Raw genomic sequence first — 19,067 nt, 5'->3', positions numbered from 1 at the left:
ATAGTTGTGGGGGGGGTGTCAGTGTCATACTGCAGTGGTAGGTGTGTCTGATTCTCAGAATTGTTAATTTTTGCTTTTATTGTCTTGCTTTCTATATGACATTTTAGGTCATTTCCTTAACTGTCTTCCTGTTCATTAATTCTCTCTTCATCTATGTTTATCCTGTTGCTTAACCTATTCAGTAATTTTATTTATTTTTAATTTTTAAGTATAATTTCTATTTTATTTTTCCCAGAGGACAGTTTGTCTTTAGTCCTTAAGAACTTAACTCCTTTATATGGGCTTTGGCAGAGGTCATGTGGCAGCACCCACAGGTCTAAATTGGGGTGAGGGTGTTCAGTCCTTCTGGATTTCATGAGAATAATTCCTTACCGCCTTGCTCTGAAATTACTGCATGAACTATAGTTCATGCAGTAATTTCACATACAGTAATTTCACATACAGCTTGGGAGCCCATAGGTATCAAAGAAATGTTACTGATGCTGTAACCTGTCCTGTGTTTTGAATGATGAAACTATTAGTTTTCTTGTCCTTGGTCACACACTGGCTGGTAGTAACTGGTACAGTAAGTAGGCAACATGTGGTCACAATCTAGTTTTTGGTGTGGCCATTGTTTTTTCTTGACCATCTTGGTGGCAAGTATCCAAGAACTTAGTCATTTTGTTTCAAAATCTGGTGTCTAAATGTTCTAGTTAGTGATTCTTCTTGCCTGCCTTGTCTTTCTGGGTTTGATTCCTTTGTTATTCTTTTTATTAATTTACACATAGCTTATTAGGTGATCCTATTTTTCAGTTACACAAAATTCTGGGCTTTGTTATCTGATCCTGGTCTTACTTCTGTCTAGGTGGTTTCATCTGTTTCATAATTTTGGGTTGTGACTTTTTCCCTGGGGCTCTTTTCTATGAAACCAAAACCTCTTTTAGCAAATATCCACCCAGAATATTTTTATGTTTGTGTTTATTGGGCTTATCTCTAGTCTGAAAGCAATTTTTGTATTACTTCTTAGCTTGAGGGTATCCAGGGTATGATATAATTTTGAAAACCTGGAAATTCAAGCTCCTGAATATGAATTCACATATAGGTTTACCTCTCCCTTCACCCTTTGATTTCCCCAGTTGGCACTAAGATCAAAACATTCTTTCCCCTTGTTCCTCAGCAGATGGATTTTTTTACTTGTTTGCCTATCAGTTCATTGAAAATATAAGCCTTTGAGTATCTTGCCTTTATCATAGTAGTCTTGATCCCAACTCCCTGAATCTATGACCCATGTTTTCCTCTCCTCATGAGAGCATTTGAACTCTCTATCCAGACCACCAAAACATACTTCACACTAGATAGTCATAGCATTACTTCAGTGCTGTCTATCGTGGCTTTCAGCTTCCTTGCTTGTTTCACCTGGGAATCTTCTTTACTTTTCTGAGAGCTCAACCATTCATGATATCTCCTGCAGAGGAAATAGTTGTAGGTTTCCTGGTACATTATATTGCCAGAACCAGAAGTCCCCATCAATTTTATGAAGGAAATTTCTGTTAACTTATATACATTCTCTCAATATACCTTTTTAAAAAATTTGCCATGAATTTGCCTACTCACCTTTGTTTTCAGGGTTATATTTTCTTTTTAAAATTTCTATTGTGGTAACTATTGGGGAAATATGATAAGGGGGTGCTATTTTAGCTGAATTCTATTGTAGGACAAAGGTCAGTTTTCAATAAGCCCACAGAAAGAGCAATAAATACACACACACACACACACACACACGCTACCTTTATAAATTCATCAGTTGTCTTTTCTGAATGGGAGGCTGAATATAATATTCATATCATATTGCCACAGACAAGCCTTATATTAGACATTGAGGGCCAGATTACTATTAGTTTTATACTAAGTAACTACAAACCCACGAAAGAGATCAAAGAAGGAGCACTAAAGAAAATGCAACTTGATTCTTTTAGAAAGAAAACAAATTTAAAATAAAATGAACTAATGTTGACTATCACATATAGAATTATAAATTTTTCTTTTTAAGTAAGATTCTATTTTTGTCAGGGACATAGATAATGAGAAGTAATTATGTGGATAAAAAAGGAATCCATGAAGATAAATATAGGTTTCATTATCACAGATAAAGAAACAAAGTTTCTGCTTAAAAAGATAATCATTTGCACTTTTAAAAATAATTATAAAATTTATTTGAAACTGACTAATTCCATCCTGCCAAGTAGAAATAAAGATAAAATATAGAAGTTTACTTTAGTATGAAATCCAATTGTTTTCTATATATATATAGCTAAATAAAACAAATATAATGTAAGAATATTGTATACTACGTATATTATTTAAGTAATTCCAGTTTTTTATGAGTCTTCAGAAAATATTTTTTTATTGAGGTAGCATTGATTTACAACACAGTATATGATTCAGAGGAATAAGATCACACCTCTTTAGATGTATGTTACCACACCCACACACCTACACACACCACACACACACCGAGGAACCACACCCATACCACCAAAGTGCCCACAGTCCTTCACGATAGTCCATTGAGCCCCATCCACTTTCTGCTCTCCACACTTCCTCCTAGCCTACCGTTGCCTCAATTTTATAGTCATTTCTAGGGTTTGTTATTGATTTGGCTTTATCTGACCCTTTTTTCTTTGTCTGTATTTGATATATGAGTGAACTAAACTGTATTACTTGTTCTTATTCTGACTTATTTCACTTTGCATAATCCCTTCCAGCTCCATCCATGTTGTAAAATGCAGGAGTTCATCTTTACTTTTAAGCTCAACAGTATTCTGTTGTGTGTATATACCACATCTCCCTGATCTACTCATCTGTGTTTGGGCACTTAGGTTGTTTCTGTATCTTGACTATTGTGAATAGTGCCACAATGAACATCTTCAATATGGAAACACACCATGCATTTTTTTTTGTCATTCCATGTTCTCCCTACCTGCAGAGTTTCCTCAAAAAAGTCTGATATAAGTCTGATGGGAGTACCTTTAGAGGTTACCTACATTTTTTTCCCTAGGCACTTTCTTTTTTCTTTTTTTTTTAAAGATTTATTTATTTATTTATTTATTTATTTATTTATTTATTTATTTATTTATTTACACAAGCACTGGGTACAGTCAGAAGCGCGGGAGGGTGAGAGAATTCACCAGAGCCAGAGCGGGGAGCAGAGCAGGCAGGCTGAAGTACACTGCTGAGGGAAGCAGCTGGGGGCAGGAGAGGTCTGCGCGCCATATGGGACCCTCGCCCGGTGGCCGGGGGTATGGAACCGGCTGCAGAGTCTGTGGTCAGCTTCGCAGCCCAGTGCTCAACCGTTGCGCCACCAGGGGAGGCCCTCCCTAGGCACTTTCAATATTTTTTCTTTGTCTTTCGCAACTATATATATATATATATATATATATATATATATATATATATAGTCTTGTATACTTAGTTCCTTACCCAGGTTTGGGAAAATTTCCTCTATTATTTCTTTGAATAAGTTCTCTGCTCCCTTCTTTTCCTCTTCCTCTTGTGGGATACCCATTATCCTTATGTTGCCTTTCCTAATGGTGTCAGATAATTCCTGAAGTGTCTCTTCATTTTTTACTTTATATTTCTCTTTCTACTTCTACCTTTGTTTTTGCGCATTATTCATTTATTCAGTTCTCTGTTTGGTCTGGTCTACTGAAAAGCAGAAACCAAAAGGTTGGCATTACAGGCGCCATGACAGGCTTACCCTTGGCCGCTTCCCCCACTAGGCCTGAGTTTTAATCTCCTTAAGTACCAAAATTCCTCTAGAGCACAAACAACTCTGAGAAATGGGCTGTAAAACTGTCACGAGCAAGACCAACCCATCAATCAGTTACTGGCCAGAAACCCCTGCAGTAGATAGATAAGAATGGAATGCTTAAACCCTGCATGAGCCAATCTTAAAACGCCAGCTCCGACTGCTGCCAAGGCCACCCAATCATCCCTTAGCACTGTTCAAATTTCCTGCCGCTATAGCAAAGTTCTATAAAAACTTGGTGGAAAAAGGAGCTCGGGGCTCTCAACCTAAACCCGCTGCGTCGGTGATGGTGGAAGCCCAAGCTCCAGCTTGTCAATAAACGACCCTCTTGTGCTTGCATCAGTGACGGCTCTCTGGTGGTCTTTGAATTCCGAACTCCGGCACAACACTAATTCCGCAGCTTGCTACAGAAACTTTTCTCTCTTCTATTAATCATATTACATCCTGTACCTCCCTTATTTTCTTATTTAAATCTTAAGATTCTATTTTCTATTCATTATTGTATTCCTCATGTCATTCATTTCTTAGTCTGAATTTTAGCGTATCTGTTTTAGCTTTTCAGAATTCTCTTGTATCATTTCAGCTTTCATTTTCTTATTTTCTTCTATATCCTTGAATTTCTTTATCATGACAGTTTTGAACTATCTGATAAGAAAATAAAACCTTCCATATGTTTGTGTCTGGACTCTGGAGAGTTGTTCTTTCCTTTTGGTGTCACAATCCCTTGAGTTCTCAAATTGCCATGTGTTATTTTTTTTTTGTCTTCCCATTTTCCTGTTTCAGGTCTTAGAGATTAGAACTCCTTTCTCTCTCCAGCAGGTGGTGCTCTGGTTTTTATATTTTGGATATTTGTCCTTTCCAGGCTTCCATAGGTCTGAGATATAATCATGCTGCTGCTGAGACAGAGGGTGGGAGAGGGGCTTGAAGAGGTCAAGCCAGTGATGCAGATGTTCTACAGGAGGGACAAGTTTATGTTTGTGGCACAAGCTGTCCTTGTTCCTGCTAGGGTCATCCCAGCAACTCCATATGTATTTCTTCTCAGTCAAGGTTGTGTGCCTCCACAATATTCGGATTTCTGTTCTCCAAGGACCACCAGAAAACAGCATTAGTTTGTACAGCAGCACCTTCCCTTACAACTACAGCCTCTGAGCATCTCTCTCCTCCTACTTCTTGTTCACCGAGGCATGTATCTCCTCTATGTTCCTTCTGGTGCAGTCTGCATAGTCTCTGATGTCCAAGAGGTGCTCCAGTTTTTCCCCAAGCTACAGGACTCATTGGATGCAATACTCTGCTGCTTAATTGAGAAGATCCTCTAGGGAACAAAGCAAGGAACCTCATCTGACCCCATGTTAGATCCATCCTTCATTTATTCAGTTATATTTAACACAAACTTTTCAAAATTGTGCTATACTTAAACTGTAGGTATGAATGATTTCTTTCACTTTTTGGTTTTTCCTGTGGATAGATATCAAGTAAAGATACAAATAACTGTTGCCTTGATGATATTATTCCTGTTGAAAATACTACAAACTAATTTTACAGTGAAATACAGACATATACATGGTTGCAAGTGAAACTAGTTTTATATTTAAACAAACCTGAGTTTTCAAAAAATGAGGATGTTTTCATAAAACTGTGATTGTCTTCCTAACGAAATACATTGAATGTAAATTGTTACTTTAGTCATAGCAATTACAGTGTTTTTACTAAAAACATCCTCTTAAATTATTTTCAACAAGAGATTTTATTTTACTTTCCATGTTTTCTTCCTAAACCTCACAAGGAGACTCTGCCCCTGCTCTCTACTCTTTTGAAAACTGTTCCATCATATTCAGGTCACTGATGGAAATGCATTGCTTATGTGTTCAGTATAATGACAAAAAAGTTATATAATCTAAATTTTGTAGTCCTCTGAAAGTCTCAATTCTCAATTGTAATTTGAAGATATTCTTCCTAATAAGTGATCTTTACAACTGCTGTGATCTTGTTGCTGAGAGTCCAAACGGAGCTACTTGCCATTTATAATCCAAATATGAGGGGTAAGAACGGGAATTAGGAAAGCTAGATTTATTCAGAAAATTGGTATTCTGCAAAGATGGTACCTCACATTTTCAAGAAACCATTGAGAATCTTGGAGCTTGGGGTAGGATTTTTATAAGGGTATCGAGTTTTCACTGGTCAGTGTGACTGTTAATGTTCACATTGTTATGTTCAGTTTAGTTTTTTTTTGTTAAATAAAAAAACTTTGTTAAATTCAAGTCACACATCTTGCTCATCAGAAATATTACTTAGAAATATAGTTGCTACTTGCTGGCTCAGATAAAATTAATTTGGTTTTTTTTTATGTCAAACATTTTAACCTAATTCTAAATAAATGATTTCATAAAAGGTGCTCACTCCCTTTAAAACTCATTGGAATGAGGATGGGGATAGACACATCACCAGGACAGAATTAAGGCAGGTGCCAGTTGGGCCATTCCCTGTGGTTACCCTGAGAAAGGACTGCTTTTTAAAACAAACAACAATAATCCTTGTAACCTTGACATCTAATCCCCAGGAAGTAACATTCCTAAATACTGTCTACATTGACTTTGGAAAATTCTCTCTTTATTGGCTATAGTTTGTTCTAGGTTATAGTAAAATTCTTTTTAGGATTTGTAATATGCTTTTTAAAAATACCCTTACTGTGTTAAGAAAAAAAATGGACATAGTAGTTGCTGGTGATATTGAAAACTGTTACACTCTTCCTTTTTTCTTGACATATAATAATTCTATTTTTGTATGTAATTATGATGTCTACCTCCTGAAAAACCTTGACATAACAGTCCATTAACCTGATAGAATTTTAAGATTGTGCTCTTGGAGGAAATAGTGAAGAGAAACTAGTGGTGTTAGAGAGATTAACGTAAGAGGAACTGGTTAGGAACTAGAAAGGACCACTGCTAACAGACAGGCTTTTTTGTGTGTCATTTCCATCTTCACCTTGAGAATGAATTCCTTTCTGCCATGATTGCTATAGAATTTTAGCTTATTTGTCTTTTCATCCCAAATCTTTCCCCCCTCAAACTGGCTAATAGAATTATGTATATAAGATATATTAAAGCTGAAGCCTTCTGATTTAGTTTTTCTTTTTTTCTGGAAAGCAAATTGAAGATTGTTCCCAGATCTATTGTGATAGCAAATGTCTACTCTCTAGCAATAGGATGCCTACTAAAATGCCTGAATTGATTTTTTAAAAACTTGAAAGTTTTTTTCCCCATAAATATATTTGTTTTGGAAAATGGAGTTAGAGTAGACTTATTGGAGAGCTAAAACATGGCGGGGGTGAGGGATGGTAAACAGGATGTGAGTGCTCATCTGGCTTCCTTTGCCTGGGAATTAATTATGGAGCACATTGATTTGCTGTGACTGAGCACGTTTTTTCAAACAATCCTAATGAGTTACAGGTAACTTTTACTGATAATAGAACACTGAAGTTTATAAATTACTTTTAAAAACATAAGTTATAGGTACAACTTAAAAGTTAAGTAAACTATAAACCATCATTCAGTTTCTTCCTTTTGAGAAGGGAAGGGAAAAGGGAATGTTTAACTTAACCCTGCATTGTTATCTGATACTGCCTGAGATGAGTAAACTCCTTTTGATGATGAATAGATGTGATAATTGGGAACTTACATTGTGATTTAGTTGTCCCCAAAGTTCTGTTTTGTTTGTCAAAATCATAGTGAGCTTGCTGACCACTGTGGTTGTACATGAGAACACTGTTTGTTATGTGTGGTGCCTCTGCACCACCTCAAAAATAGTCACCACTTGGAAATGCTGTCAAAGTTTCATCAAAGGACTCAAGATAATTTCCTTTGGTTGTGATAGAATTTTTGCTAACACTAAACATTTGGTGGCTTTCTCTAGAAAGCAACCCTGAAACACAGTCGTGATAGAGTACATGGTGGTAGAGTCTCACCTGGTCATATGACTGTGGTTTAGAGAGAGCAAGGCCTCTCGGCAGCTAGGTTCTCAGTTGTCTCTTTGATATATGTGTTCCTGCTTTTTCTCCCAGCCCCCTTAGGGCAAAGAGACTGTAGCTTCTCTTAGCTTTGTAATCAATCCCAATGATGAAAGTCCTGATTATTAGTATTTCAGACTCCTTTTCTCGGTCAAGGGGTGTTAACTCCTGAAAGAATAGCAAGGAAATGAACTCAAGGGTCAATTTGGATAGGGTCATCCTAACACTGGCCCAGCAATTCAAACACAGTTGGCTTACTATTAAAAACAAGAAGACTTCAAGTAAATGTGCCATTAAAAATTCTTATATCATTGTAGCAGGTTTGGGTTTCCTCTGGTTCAAGTTTTCTTGCCTCTTTGATAATCAGACAATCTGAAGAAAGGCATAGAATTTCAGGGGAGAATCTGCATGAGAGACTTACAATAAGGCCATTCACAGGATTCTTTTATTAGCTTAAACAGTATCTGCATCGTTCTTAGTCTCTGGCTTTACTACAAGTCTCCATTTAAACTTAACCCAACTTGCAGACTTAACTGATCCAGGAATTACTCAATACAGCCAGTCAGCTACTGTAGCTCTTTTACCCCTTTTGATAAGAGAATTTAACACAATGGGCTTTACAGTTCTTAAATGACTCCATTTCTCTCCCTGTCTTTGAGATGTGGTGCTTATACGACATTTGTTCTTAATAAAATTCTCATGGCTAGATTATACTTTTTAAAAGTATGAACAAACACGATCTTGACTGCCTTCCCCTCTTAGAATAAAACTTAAAGACTTGTAGAGGATATAGAAGTGGTATTCATGTGTCATAATGTTTACACAGCTGATTTCAATATACTAGACATTATTATTAGCTATTTAATATTAAATCAAACATGAAAATACTTTCTTTATTCTTACAATTACTACTATTGTAATTATTAGTAGTCTTTCATGAAAGGTCTATGCAGGAGACCGGAATGCAAAAACCCACCAGGAAGCCCACCTGGGGACAGGAATGCGGAAGCCTGCCTAGAGGATTCAGACAATGAGCCTCCCTCCTTCCCCTACAAATCTTTTCTCAGACAAAGAACCTCCACCCGCCCTATGAATCTTTTCGCACCTTACAAACTGCCCCCCCACCATACAAACCCAGTTTCCCACCTGACCTCTCCTCACCCTATAAAAATAAAAGCCTGCCTCCCCTGACAACATGCGGGACTTCACTGACCCCCCGCCTTGGGTCTGTGAATTCTGCCCGGGAGCAATAAATTTTCCCTTCCTTTGAGGAAGCTTGGCCTGGCTCTTCTTTATGGCTCCGAACCTTTCACTTCAGCATTGCACTTTCTCTTTGCACACTTCAGGTTATCTGCTGGTATTTATGAGATTTCTGCCACCACAATGCTAATATACTAATCAGGACAAACTTGGTTGATCCATTAATAGCTGGGAGGAGGAAGGAAGGTGAGACCCCTGGCATTAGAGCGGAGGTGCCTTGAGGATGTATTTGGGAGCATTGCATACGTACAATATTGACAATCCACATTTTGGAGCTACACCTCTAAACTTTAGCAGGAACAAGAATCATCAGAATGACTGATGAAAATACCTGGATCTCTCCCTTAGAGACCAATTCAGATAGTCTTGGCAGAGAGGCCTGAGAATTTACACTTTTAGTAAGCATCCTATTGATTCTTGCGCTGATGGTTATGGCAGAATCATTATCCATATTCACCAGACATTGTTGGGAATTCAATATTAACTGTTGCCCCATGAGACCTACTTTGAGTAAAATGAACCCTGGAATTGTTAGAGGGAAAAGGATGTCCTAAAGCTAATTCCATACAGGCTTTGTGGACTCCACCCCCATTCCAGACCAAAGCCATCAGGACATTGGGAAAGACAAATCCCATCACCACCAAAGGGAACGTTGCTGGAACCTGAGGGTGGGGTTAAGCAGCCAGGTTTGGTATAAAACCAGACATGTGGGCTTTGCGGGGGGGGGGGGGGTCCCTTTTTGGCTCCCCGCCAGCTCACAGTGCTCAGCCAACTCTGAGAGTGCCTTTGGGTTTTCAGGTGGGCGGATTGGGTAGGACGCATTTATTTCCCTATTTTCTCCCTGAATTGTACATTTCCTCATTTCCCTTTCCCTTGTAAATAAATCTTTTATTAACCTTTTGTGTGTGCCTGTAGTGGAGTATTAATAAGTCCCTTATAAGTGCGCGGGTGAGGACCCACAGCAGGGCAACCCGTTTTTTATAGGGCCTGCTCCGTAACAGTATGATTTCCCAGAGGCAATGGTGGCAGAAGGGGATAGACACCACCGGCATTTCTAGTGTTCAGCATCATTCTTCAGTCACCTATCCCTCTTTGGCACTGAGTATATCACTTTCCCGGGACATGCCTCACCTGTGGGCGGACCTGGGTATTTGGGAATGTCATCTATTTACAAGGCAACTTTGTATGTGATTAGAATTTCAGAGTGATTGTTCCCTGTAGTATTTAATTCAAAATTTCTTCCTTCTCCTCCTCTCCTACCCCATTAAAGTAACTTTAGATTTTTAGAAACAAAGGTCTTTTTCAAAAGGATTTCCAATTAGAAATGGTTTATTGGGCCTCCTTGGTGGCGCAGGGGGTTGAGCACAGCACTATGAAGCTATCCGCAGCCTCTGCAGCATGGGTTCGACTCCCTGTCAGCCAGGGAGAGACCCACATGGTGCGGCAGACCTCTCCTCCTCTCAGCAGTGTTTTCAGTCCAGTCTGCCTGTTCAGCTCCCCGCTCTGTCTCTGGTGAATACCCTACCCTCCTGCACCTCTGGCCTGTACCCCAGTTTTGGTAAGCATAAATAATAAATCTTTAAAAAAAAAGAAAAAGAAATAGTTTCTCAAGACGTCTTTTGCAAATTAGGGTGTAATGTGTTTGTTCATTTTATGGAGATGAGAAATTTCCTTGAAGATAAGTTGAATGATGGTCAGAAAAGATAAAGAAAATATGTGGTGATGACAACAATTTGATGTTTATAGTACTTTGCCTGAAGTGCTACTGTATATTCTGTTTGTGGAATCCACCCTCATTTACTTGGCAGATTTTTGTATTTGGGAATTATATTTTCTAGTTTGTATAGGTCTAAAAAGTCTCAGTCTACCAACTGAAAATTCTTATAACATATGTATCACCCAGTTACCAGAGTTTTCAAGATATGTCCTATTTTGGGGGCAGCTTTTTTTTTTTTTTAACTTTTGTCAGAGGGTTTTTTAATCGGTTCATTTTAAGAAAGAATCAAACACAAAATGCTTTGTTTGCAGCTGATTAAGGGCAGGGATCACGAACAGTAATTGAGTATGTCCTTTTTAGGAATGTGTTCCAGAAGACCTAGAACTGAAGAAGAAGATTTTTACTCAGTTAGATCAGATCGTCGATGAGAAAGTTGTCTTAAGCAGCTCCAGCTCCTGCCTCCTGCCCTCCAAATTATTTTCAGGTTTAAGACATGTGAAACAATGCATTGTGGCTCATCCGGTGAGTATGCTACACCTGGAGAAGTATCTCAGTGGGTGATTGGAAGCAATATAGTTTGAGTATTAATACACTAGTATTTTTTAACTGCTTTATTGGGTTATAATTCTCACATCACACAATTTGCCAGTTGAAATTATACAATTCAATGGGCTGTTGTAGTATGTTTAGAGAATTGTGCAGTGCCAGAATTTATTAAAAGAATTTTATCCCAAAGTTCCTTGGATTATATATGTATATTTAATGCATAATGGGATAAAATGAGCAATACTTGCAGGCTTTCACTATCAAGTAACTCCCTGTCTGAGGAAACAGACTACTAAATAAATAATTTCTCTACTAAGGAAGCGGGGCTACATTTTAAAAAATGTATACAGTGAGTAGGATTTTGCAGTTTATCTGCTTATATTATGTAGTTTGCTAAACCCAATTCAGAGCAGAATCGTTTTTGTTAAAATGCAGATTCCAGGAACCTACCTGAGATTCTGATTAGCAGTCTCACTACAAATACCTCCTTTCCCTTGTTTTTCTCTTCTACCCACTCTCTATAATTAGCTGGAGTACATTAGGAGGCGTATTGGACAGTGAGTTCCAAGTTGGCAAACAAACAATAAATCTTTTTGAGATTGAAGTGTTAATATGAGGGGGAATATCAGAAAGGAGATTCAAGGATTACTCGGTGGAGGACATTTGAGTGCTGACGTGAGCTCAGGGTGATGTTGGAGAACTGGGACAACCTGTTAGTACAGAAAAGCTAACTCCGCTCAAGTCATAATAAAGATGACAGTACACCAGGCTGACCACACCCTCAGCACCACCAGACCAGCAGAGATTATGGTTGGAGACTACACTGAGAAGCCAGGTCAGATTGGACAGGATCAGGTGGGCTGAAGAGGAAGGAGGGTGCTTGAGACTGGGAAATAGCATGAGCAATGACCCCAAGCCAAGAGCAAACATAGAGAGTCCCGCTTGACTGGAAGAACCAACACACTTGGGGAACAGAGAGAAAATGTGGACATGGAGAGCCACAAGAGTCATGGAGAGTCATGAGTGTTAACCCCAAAGAACTGGGATTTGCTTAGGTAAACAGCAGTATTGTGATATACATGAACATGGCTCTTGGAGGATAATAGAAAAGTCTTTGAATTTTGCAGATAGCTCAGAGAGAAGAAAAATTGCTCACAGGTCTTGGGAGGACAGTATTCCAAGCATGACTGAAGGGTTCTAGGATTGAAAGAAGGGATATTCTGCTTTCTGTGCATGAGTAGTTTAGAGTGGGGAGAGAGCAGGTTAGCTTAGGGAGGTGAGCAGATTGTAGATGGCTACCAGATTTTATACTCTAAGAAGGGGTCAGCTTGGATCATGATTCACAAGGCATATGGTTCCAACTGTTCTCATACTAAAATATGATGTACATTGTGAAAAATGGTTATAAGGAAAATTAGACCCATAGAACATAGAAGAAAGCCAGTCATGTTTAGTTACCACACAGACACAAATGAAATTTACCACCAAAATAACCTTAAGTGAAGCAAACACCAGGTCGCATGAAGCCTGTGGTATCTTCACTTATATGTTTACCTTTTTAAAAAAGGATCTTAGAAACTGCAGACCACTTACTAGATTGTTATCAATTGTTTTTGAGAAAACTGTAAGACTGTTGCTTAAAAGCTTCCAATTTCTAACCAGTGTTTTCTGAGTTGGTTAAAATAAAACATAACTACAGTTGTTCAGAAAATACCTCCTAAGTACTTTGAAAAGATTTTGACCACATATCTTCAACTTTAAAGTACCTGGTGAATGAGATCACAACTTATTTACTTTCTCTCTGTCACACCCAATACTGTGCCTCCAATCTGGTAATAACTGTTGAATAGTCACATTTCTCTCCCTCATACCATTCCAGTATTAACTCTAACTTATTGAACCAAAGATGAACAGCATAGCAAAGTAAGTTCAGACCTTATTTTAAAAATTATCTCACATTACTCTTATAAATTATTTTTAGCCAAAACCAATGTTATCTAAAGCAAACCAAATAACCCAAGTTGGCTGTCTCTGGAATTTTATTTTCTTAAAATTCTTCTATGCTTGTGCTTCCTACCTTTTTCTCATTCCACTGACCTTTAGGGGAGTTGAATAAAAGCATCTTGAGTAATTCAATCTAAGATGGAAGGACAGTTCTTAAAGAATCCAGAGCCATTTATAATCTTTGAGAAGTTACAGGTTTTCCATTTAGCCCTCCAGGGCAGACACAGGGACTCAGTGCATCAACTCACTTGCTGCCATTGCTCAGTTATCTGGGATTCTTTGCCTAGACAGGAAAAGGACAAAGGGAAAGGATGCCTTAACCTGCTTCTGAAAGACTCTTGCAAAAGTGGATAGTCAGCAGTTACAGATTTCTGTCTCCAATCCTCTACAGAAAAGCCATCAGCCACCAAGTTTGGACCTCACCTATGTTCTCTTGGGCACCTTTTCCACTTCAGGAGTTGGAATTTAGGGTATCTCAGCCATGGAGCTTATAGTGGGCTTGTGTTCCCAGTACCCAGGTGGTTTGGATGAAATTTCAGAGTGGGTTCCATTAAGTAAGGCCAGGAAACATGACAGGCTCAGGAAGAGGGTGTTAATATACCACCTCTCTTTGCCTGGCATTCTGTCTCCCATATGTTTGCATGTTGCCTTTCCTTGTGTGCCTCACCTCCCTGGGGTGGTGTAGGGATGACTATTCAGTAGACGGGACTTGTTTATTGGTGATTGTCTGGAAGCTAAGTTTGGCTGCAGCCTCTCTTGGTTCTTAGGATCTGTGTTAGCAATCAGTCAGAACAACCATTTTTTTCAATAGTTTCAGCTACTTTAAAAGGTTTCCCCTTTTTTCTTCCTTATTTCAGTGGAGGAAGTGATGGTTTGATGGAGCCTGTGGGGGCCCCCTTAGACCATCAAGTGCTCTTGGTGTTTTTCCTGACCATAGATGAGGCTGCCTGGGAAGAGGTAGAGGGATTGAAGCCTTGAGTGAAGGAGTTCCTGAAGGCACAGCATGCAGGTGGCCAGGCAGCCACAGGTTAGATGTTCTCAGGAATCATATGGGACCCTGTCTGCAGAGGCACTAGGATGCCCCCGCCTGCTAAACCCAGTCTGTGCTCTCCACCTGACCCTGAAAGCATATGCCTTAATGCAGTCATCATCTTTGGTGTTCTAGTCATGGACTTGGGTTTATAGGGAGTGTCTCTCTGCCCCCTGTGCCCTGCATGGTGCGGCCTGTTCAGTTCCTAGCACCCTCATTCAGGAGCTGCTTCAGCTCTGAGCAGGAAGAGTTCAGGAAGGGATTCAGCCCTCTCAACCAGCCATAAACCAGAAGTCTCCTTTATATTTATGCCCATTTTATAAAGAGGAAGAGGAATTCCCCTGGACTGAGTGCCCCCAGCTCACACCCAGGAGTGTGAGTAAATGAATTGCAAATTCTCTTCAGGAAATAGGGACAGTTTGCCTTTCCTCTGTCTGCCGAACTTTGGTTAATCTGTGGCAGAGAAAATAAAGAAAGCCTCTGTGTTGGGCCTGCTGAGCTATCACCCTGATCACATGCCTCCAGGCCATTCCCAACTCAACAGCCTTTTCACTGAAGTGAATGGAGAATGCCACTCTTGTGCCACCCGCCTCAACCTGAGCTCCCGAAAGGCTGCCCAGGCCACAGCACTCCCTTGTGCTTCCTGCAACACAGCCCTGCTCTCCAGCCATCCCAGAGATCATCTTGGAACCTTGAAGAATTTGCCATCCTTTCTCTGTGGTCGTTTTCCCCACTTCTTGAGGGCTCAGTCCTCAGTCTTCCTTATAGACTTTGGCAGCAGATGGCCTGACCTTCCATCTCTGTTGGAAAGAGAATGGCTTTTCAGGAAGCATCTAGTTCTTTAACCTATCTAACAGAGTACTTCTTGTGCTCTCTTTTCCCCTCCACCTTTCCCTCCTTTCATCTTCACTGTGTTAAATTTAAGGGGCATCTGTCATGACTGTTAGAATTCTTCACTGGGTCTCTCAGGACCCAGGAAGTCCCTACCTTTTTTCCTCATTCCACTGGACTTTTGGGTCTCTCAGCCCTGGAGCTAAAAGTGGGCATGGCTCTCAGCACTTAGGTGGTGCAGACAAGATTTCAGAGTGGGTTTGATAGACTATAGCCAGGAAAAGGACATGTCTCAGGACTGAGGAACTCTGGCAAGAATAGCTTCCATCTAAGCCCAAAACAGCTGGAGGCTCTTTTCTGGTAGCTTGGGTCTATGTACACAGAAGTGTGAAAACTTTATGTTAGGAAATACAGGGCAGAACTACAAAGGGCCTGCACCTGTAGTTAGCTATGTGTTTTTCATAGTGGGTGGTGAGCTATCACTGCAGGTTTTTAGGAAGATGCCATGACCAGGGTCCTGCTACTAATTTAAAAAATGTTTTAACTGTGTTAAATACACATAACATTTGTTATCTTACCCATTTTTTAAGTGTACAGCCCAGTGTTACTTAGTCCATCGACATTTTTTTTCAGCCTTCATCATTATCCATCTCTGGAACTCTTTACCTTGTAAAGCTGAAACTGTCCCCATTCAGCAACTATTCCCCACTCCCAGGCCCTGGCAACCACCATTGTCCTTTCTGTTGTGATGAATTTGACAGCTCCTGTCTTATAAAGACTCCCCTTGAAACAGCAGGGGAATAAGTCTCGATGGAAGGCTGCTGAGGACAAGTACCACACTAGGCCGGAAGTGATGAACTTAGCTAAGCTCCTGGCAGTGGGAATGGGTATTTTGAGAGGTGTGGATTGTAACCCATGGGACTTTTGCCATGAAGGAAAGTGGGGGGGGGGGGGGCGGAGGTGAAGGAGAGACATGGTACTGAATTTGGGAATGTGACTGTGATCTCATCAAGATGGGATTGTTGAGGAGAAAAGCATTTCTCTCTACCCTATTAGGTTCATGGCTGAGACAGCCTCTAAATAAAGGACAGATAAACAGGAGGAAAAAGCTAATTTACTTTCATGCACATGGAGTCCCATGAATACAAAGTGGAAGATTTATTTACTTTCTAGACAAAGATTCAGTAAATTTCTGAGGAACTGACAACTGAAAGGAACTGTCAGTTATATGCTAGTTTAGTGAGCTCAGCCTAGCTAATAATACAGGCCCTTACAGACCTTACCTCTCCTGGTAGAGTGCCTGTCACACGGAAGATTACTTCCTGAGACAGACAGAGACAGTACATTTCCTGCTTCAGCTGTTTCTCAAGTAACTCACTTTCATCATAATCAGTAAAATCATGCGTTGCCTAACTATGGGAGAACACTCTGAGAAATGTCATTACGCAATTTTGTCATTGTGTAAATGCAACACTAGCAGTGACTTTGTACTCTTCGGGCCCTGTATGAACAAAAAGACACAAAATTTAATCAAGCACAAGTGAATATGATGCTATCAAGAGAGGAGGTAAACATGGGACAAGTGAGGCGGCTGCTGGTGTCACATGCTACACTGTCAGGGGCTGAGATGTCACTGAGCAGTAGGGGTTTCAGGACTACCATCTTCTATATATTCTGTTGTTGATAGAAATGTGCCATTTATGCAAAATTAATGGGCAACTGTAAATCAGAGACATTCTGCAGGCGAAGGGGAGGGAAAGGGATCAAAACAGGAGGGAAGAGCATGAGGGACTATGGTGATGTTTCACAGGTGGATTGGTGGTAGGAAGTTTATGAGGACTACAGCTGAGAGGAGAAAGCATACATTGTACAGAAATGACCAGTGACATAAAACATCTATATAAAGAAATGTGTCAGTGATGATTTTCTTCAAACAATTGTATGTTCAATTTCCCTCTTTGTCTCCTTTGTGAATTACTTTATTTCTCAAGTTTATGATTTGGTACCAAGTCTTATGGGGCCTTTCCCAAGATAAATCAACCCATAGGACAGTTCGAGATAGGGGAACCAAGTCTGTAGAGCAGCAACCCAAACTTCAGAGCCACCTTCTTGATTTCCCTTTTGTCTCCCTCTTCTTAGGTGAACCCGCCATATTACTTGCCGTTGGTTGAGCTGGTCCCTCACCCAGAGACATCTCCTGAAACAATGGACAGAACCCATGCCCTGATGCGGAAAATTGGACAGTCCCCAGTCCAGCTCATGAAGGAGGTGGATGGCTTCGCTCTGAATCGCCTACAGTATGCAGTCATCGCAGAGGCCTGGAGGCTGGTGGAGGTACGTGGAGGCTCCCACTCTCTGGTCTGTGCAGAAGGCAAGGTGGCTCCTGGGTGCACCATGGGGTGGCAGGTGGTGCTCAGTTCTTGCCCCATTCTGGAGATGGATGGCAATGGCAATATTTTCTCTCAAGTGCAATCAAAAGGCAACCAAAACAAAATGTTATGCAGTAACTTATGGTATAGTCCGAGATTCCCCTAGTACAATCATTTGATTCCAGACTTGATAGATAGGCTTCCTGTGTCCCACCTATTCATGTCATCACCACATAAGCCACACAGATTTTCTGTGTGACACACTCCTTTTACCGAGTCTCAGAACTGTCCCCCCATGTTATAATTAAGCAAGAAGGAAAAAAAGCAAACTTACGTCTTTTAAAGAAGCCCAACTTATTTCTAGAGCTTGAGGGAGAAGCAATGGATAACCCTAAACTTGTCTAACATATAAATAGGAAGCCTTATCCTATAATTAAAAGATTTTACATGTGATTTTACAAATCACCTTATTCCTGCCTACATTTGTGCTTGGGATCTGGTACTTGACAGGGGGAATGTCAGAGCAGGACTTGCAGTGATGAGGGTCTTTCCAGGCAACCAAGAGGAGAACAGAATTCAGCTGAATTGTTTTTCCCTAGAATGGGTCAGTAGCTCCTTGTCTGAATACCCAGGGGTACCTGCCCTTCCTACTCGATGGGAATGTGGAGTGGCCTGTGGCTCAGCTTCCTTGAGCAGCATTAATACCCCAGCAGTTCTAGGTTCAGCAGTGTGCCTGGGTCCATGACCCACCCACTTCTTGTTAGGATTTGGCCACAGCCCGTCAGGTTCATCCTGTGACCTGCTGCTGTGAGTATTTGACTTGCAGTAGCTGCAATTTTGCATCCTCACGCTTGAAATCCACTTAATTATCCTGCATCTTCAAGACACAGTGCTGGAATTCCCACTGTTAAGTTTGCACTTCAGATTTCTTAGTAATTATAAAATGCTTTTGAATACCAGTCAGTGGTAGAATATTTTTTAAAAATATTGAACTAACATGCTCTACCAGAGATCTAGTTAATGTATTTCCATTTGTCTAGAGTTGGGGGACTATTTAATAGACCACAAAAAAAAAAATTCAATTTTGCATTGAAACATTGTGGAAGGTTTTAAGCTGTTTTAACTTTTATGTTTAAGGTGTCTTAGTGCCCCTACAGAGATTAAAAAAAAAAAAAAAACCCAGTTAAATTTTGCTTTCTCCAAACTGACTCAAAGAGAAATTTAGAGATGATGGGGTAACAGAATTGGGTGGGAGGCATATACAAAGAATTCTCTGTTTTTTTTTTTAAGTTTTTTTTTTTTTAATTTATTTATACAAGCACTGGGTACAGTCAGAAGCGCAGGAGGGTGAGAGAATTCACCAGAGCCAGAGCAGGGAGCAGAATAGGCAGAGTGATGAAGTACACTGCTGAGGGGAGCAGCGGGTGGCAGGAGAGGTCAGTTGTGCCATGTGGGACCCTCGCCAGTGGCCGGGGATCAAACCGGCGCTGCAGAAGCTGTGGGCAGCTTTGCAGCCCAGG

The 19,067-nt window shown here is 40.2% G+C and overlaps 1 protein-coding gene across 1 annotated transcript in view; it reads left to right on the top strand.

Moving 5' to 3' along the window:
• CRYL1 (crystallin lambda 1) overlaps positions 1-19,067 on the top strand; it is a gene marked incomplete at both ends in the record, with an annotated part of 178,860 nt that overhangs the window by 135,482 nt on the left and 24,311 nt on the right. The window contains 2 exons of the mRNA XM_084234866.1: positions 11,128-11,289; positions 17,318-17,512. Of these exons, the coding sequence (XP_084090992.1) occupies positions 11,128-11,289; positions 17,318-17,512 (357 nt within the window). The remainder of the gene's footprint in view (positions 1-11,127; positions 11,290-17,317; positions 17,513-19,067) is intronic.

This window comes from Talpa europaea, assembly GCF_964194135.1.
Source record: "Talpa europaea genome assembly, chromosome: 6".
Classification (NCBI taxonomy): Eukaryota; Metazoa; Chordata; class Mammalia; order Eulipotyphla; family Talpidae; genus Talpa; species Talpa europaea.
This window is presented reverse-complemented; position numbering and strand designations above follow the sequence as displayed.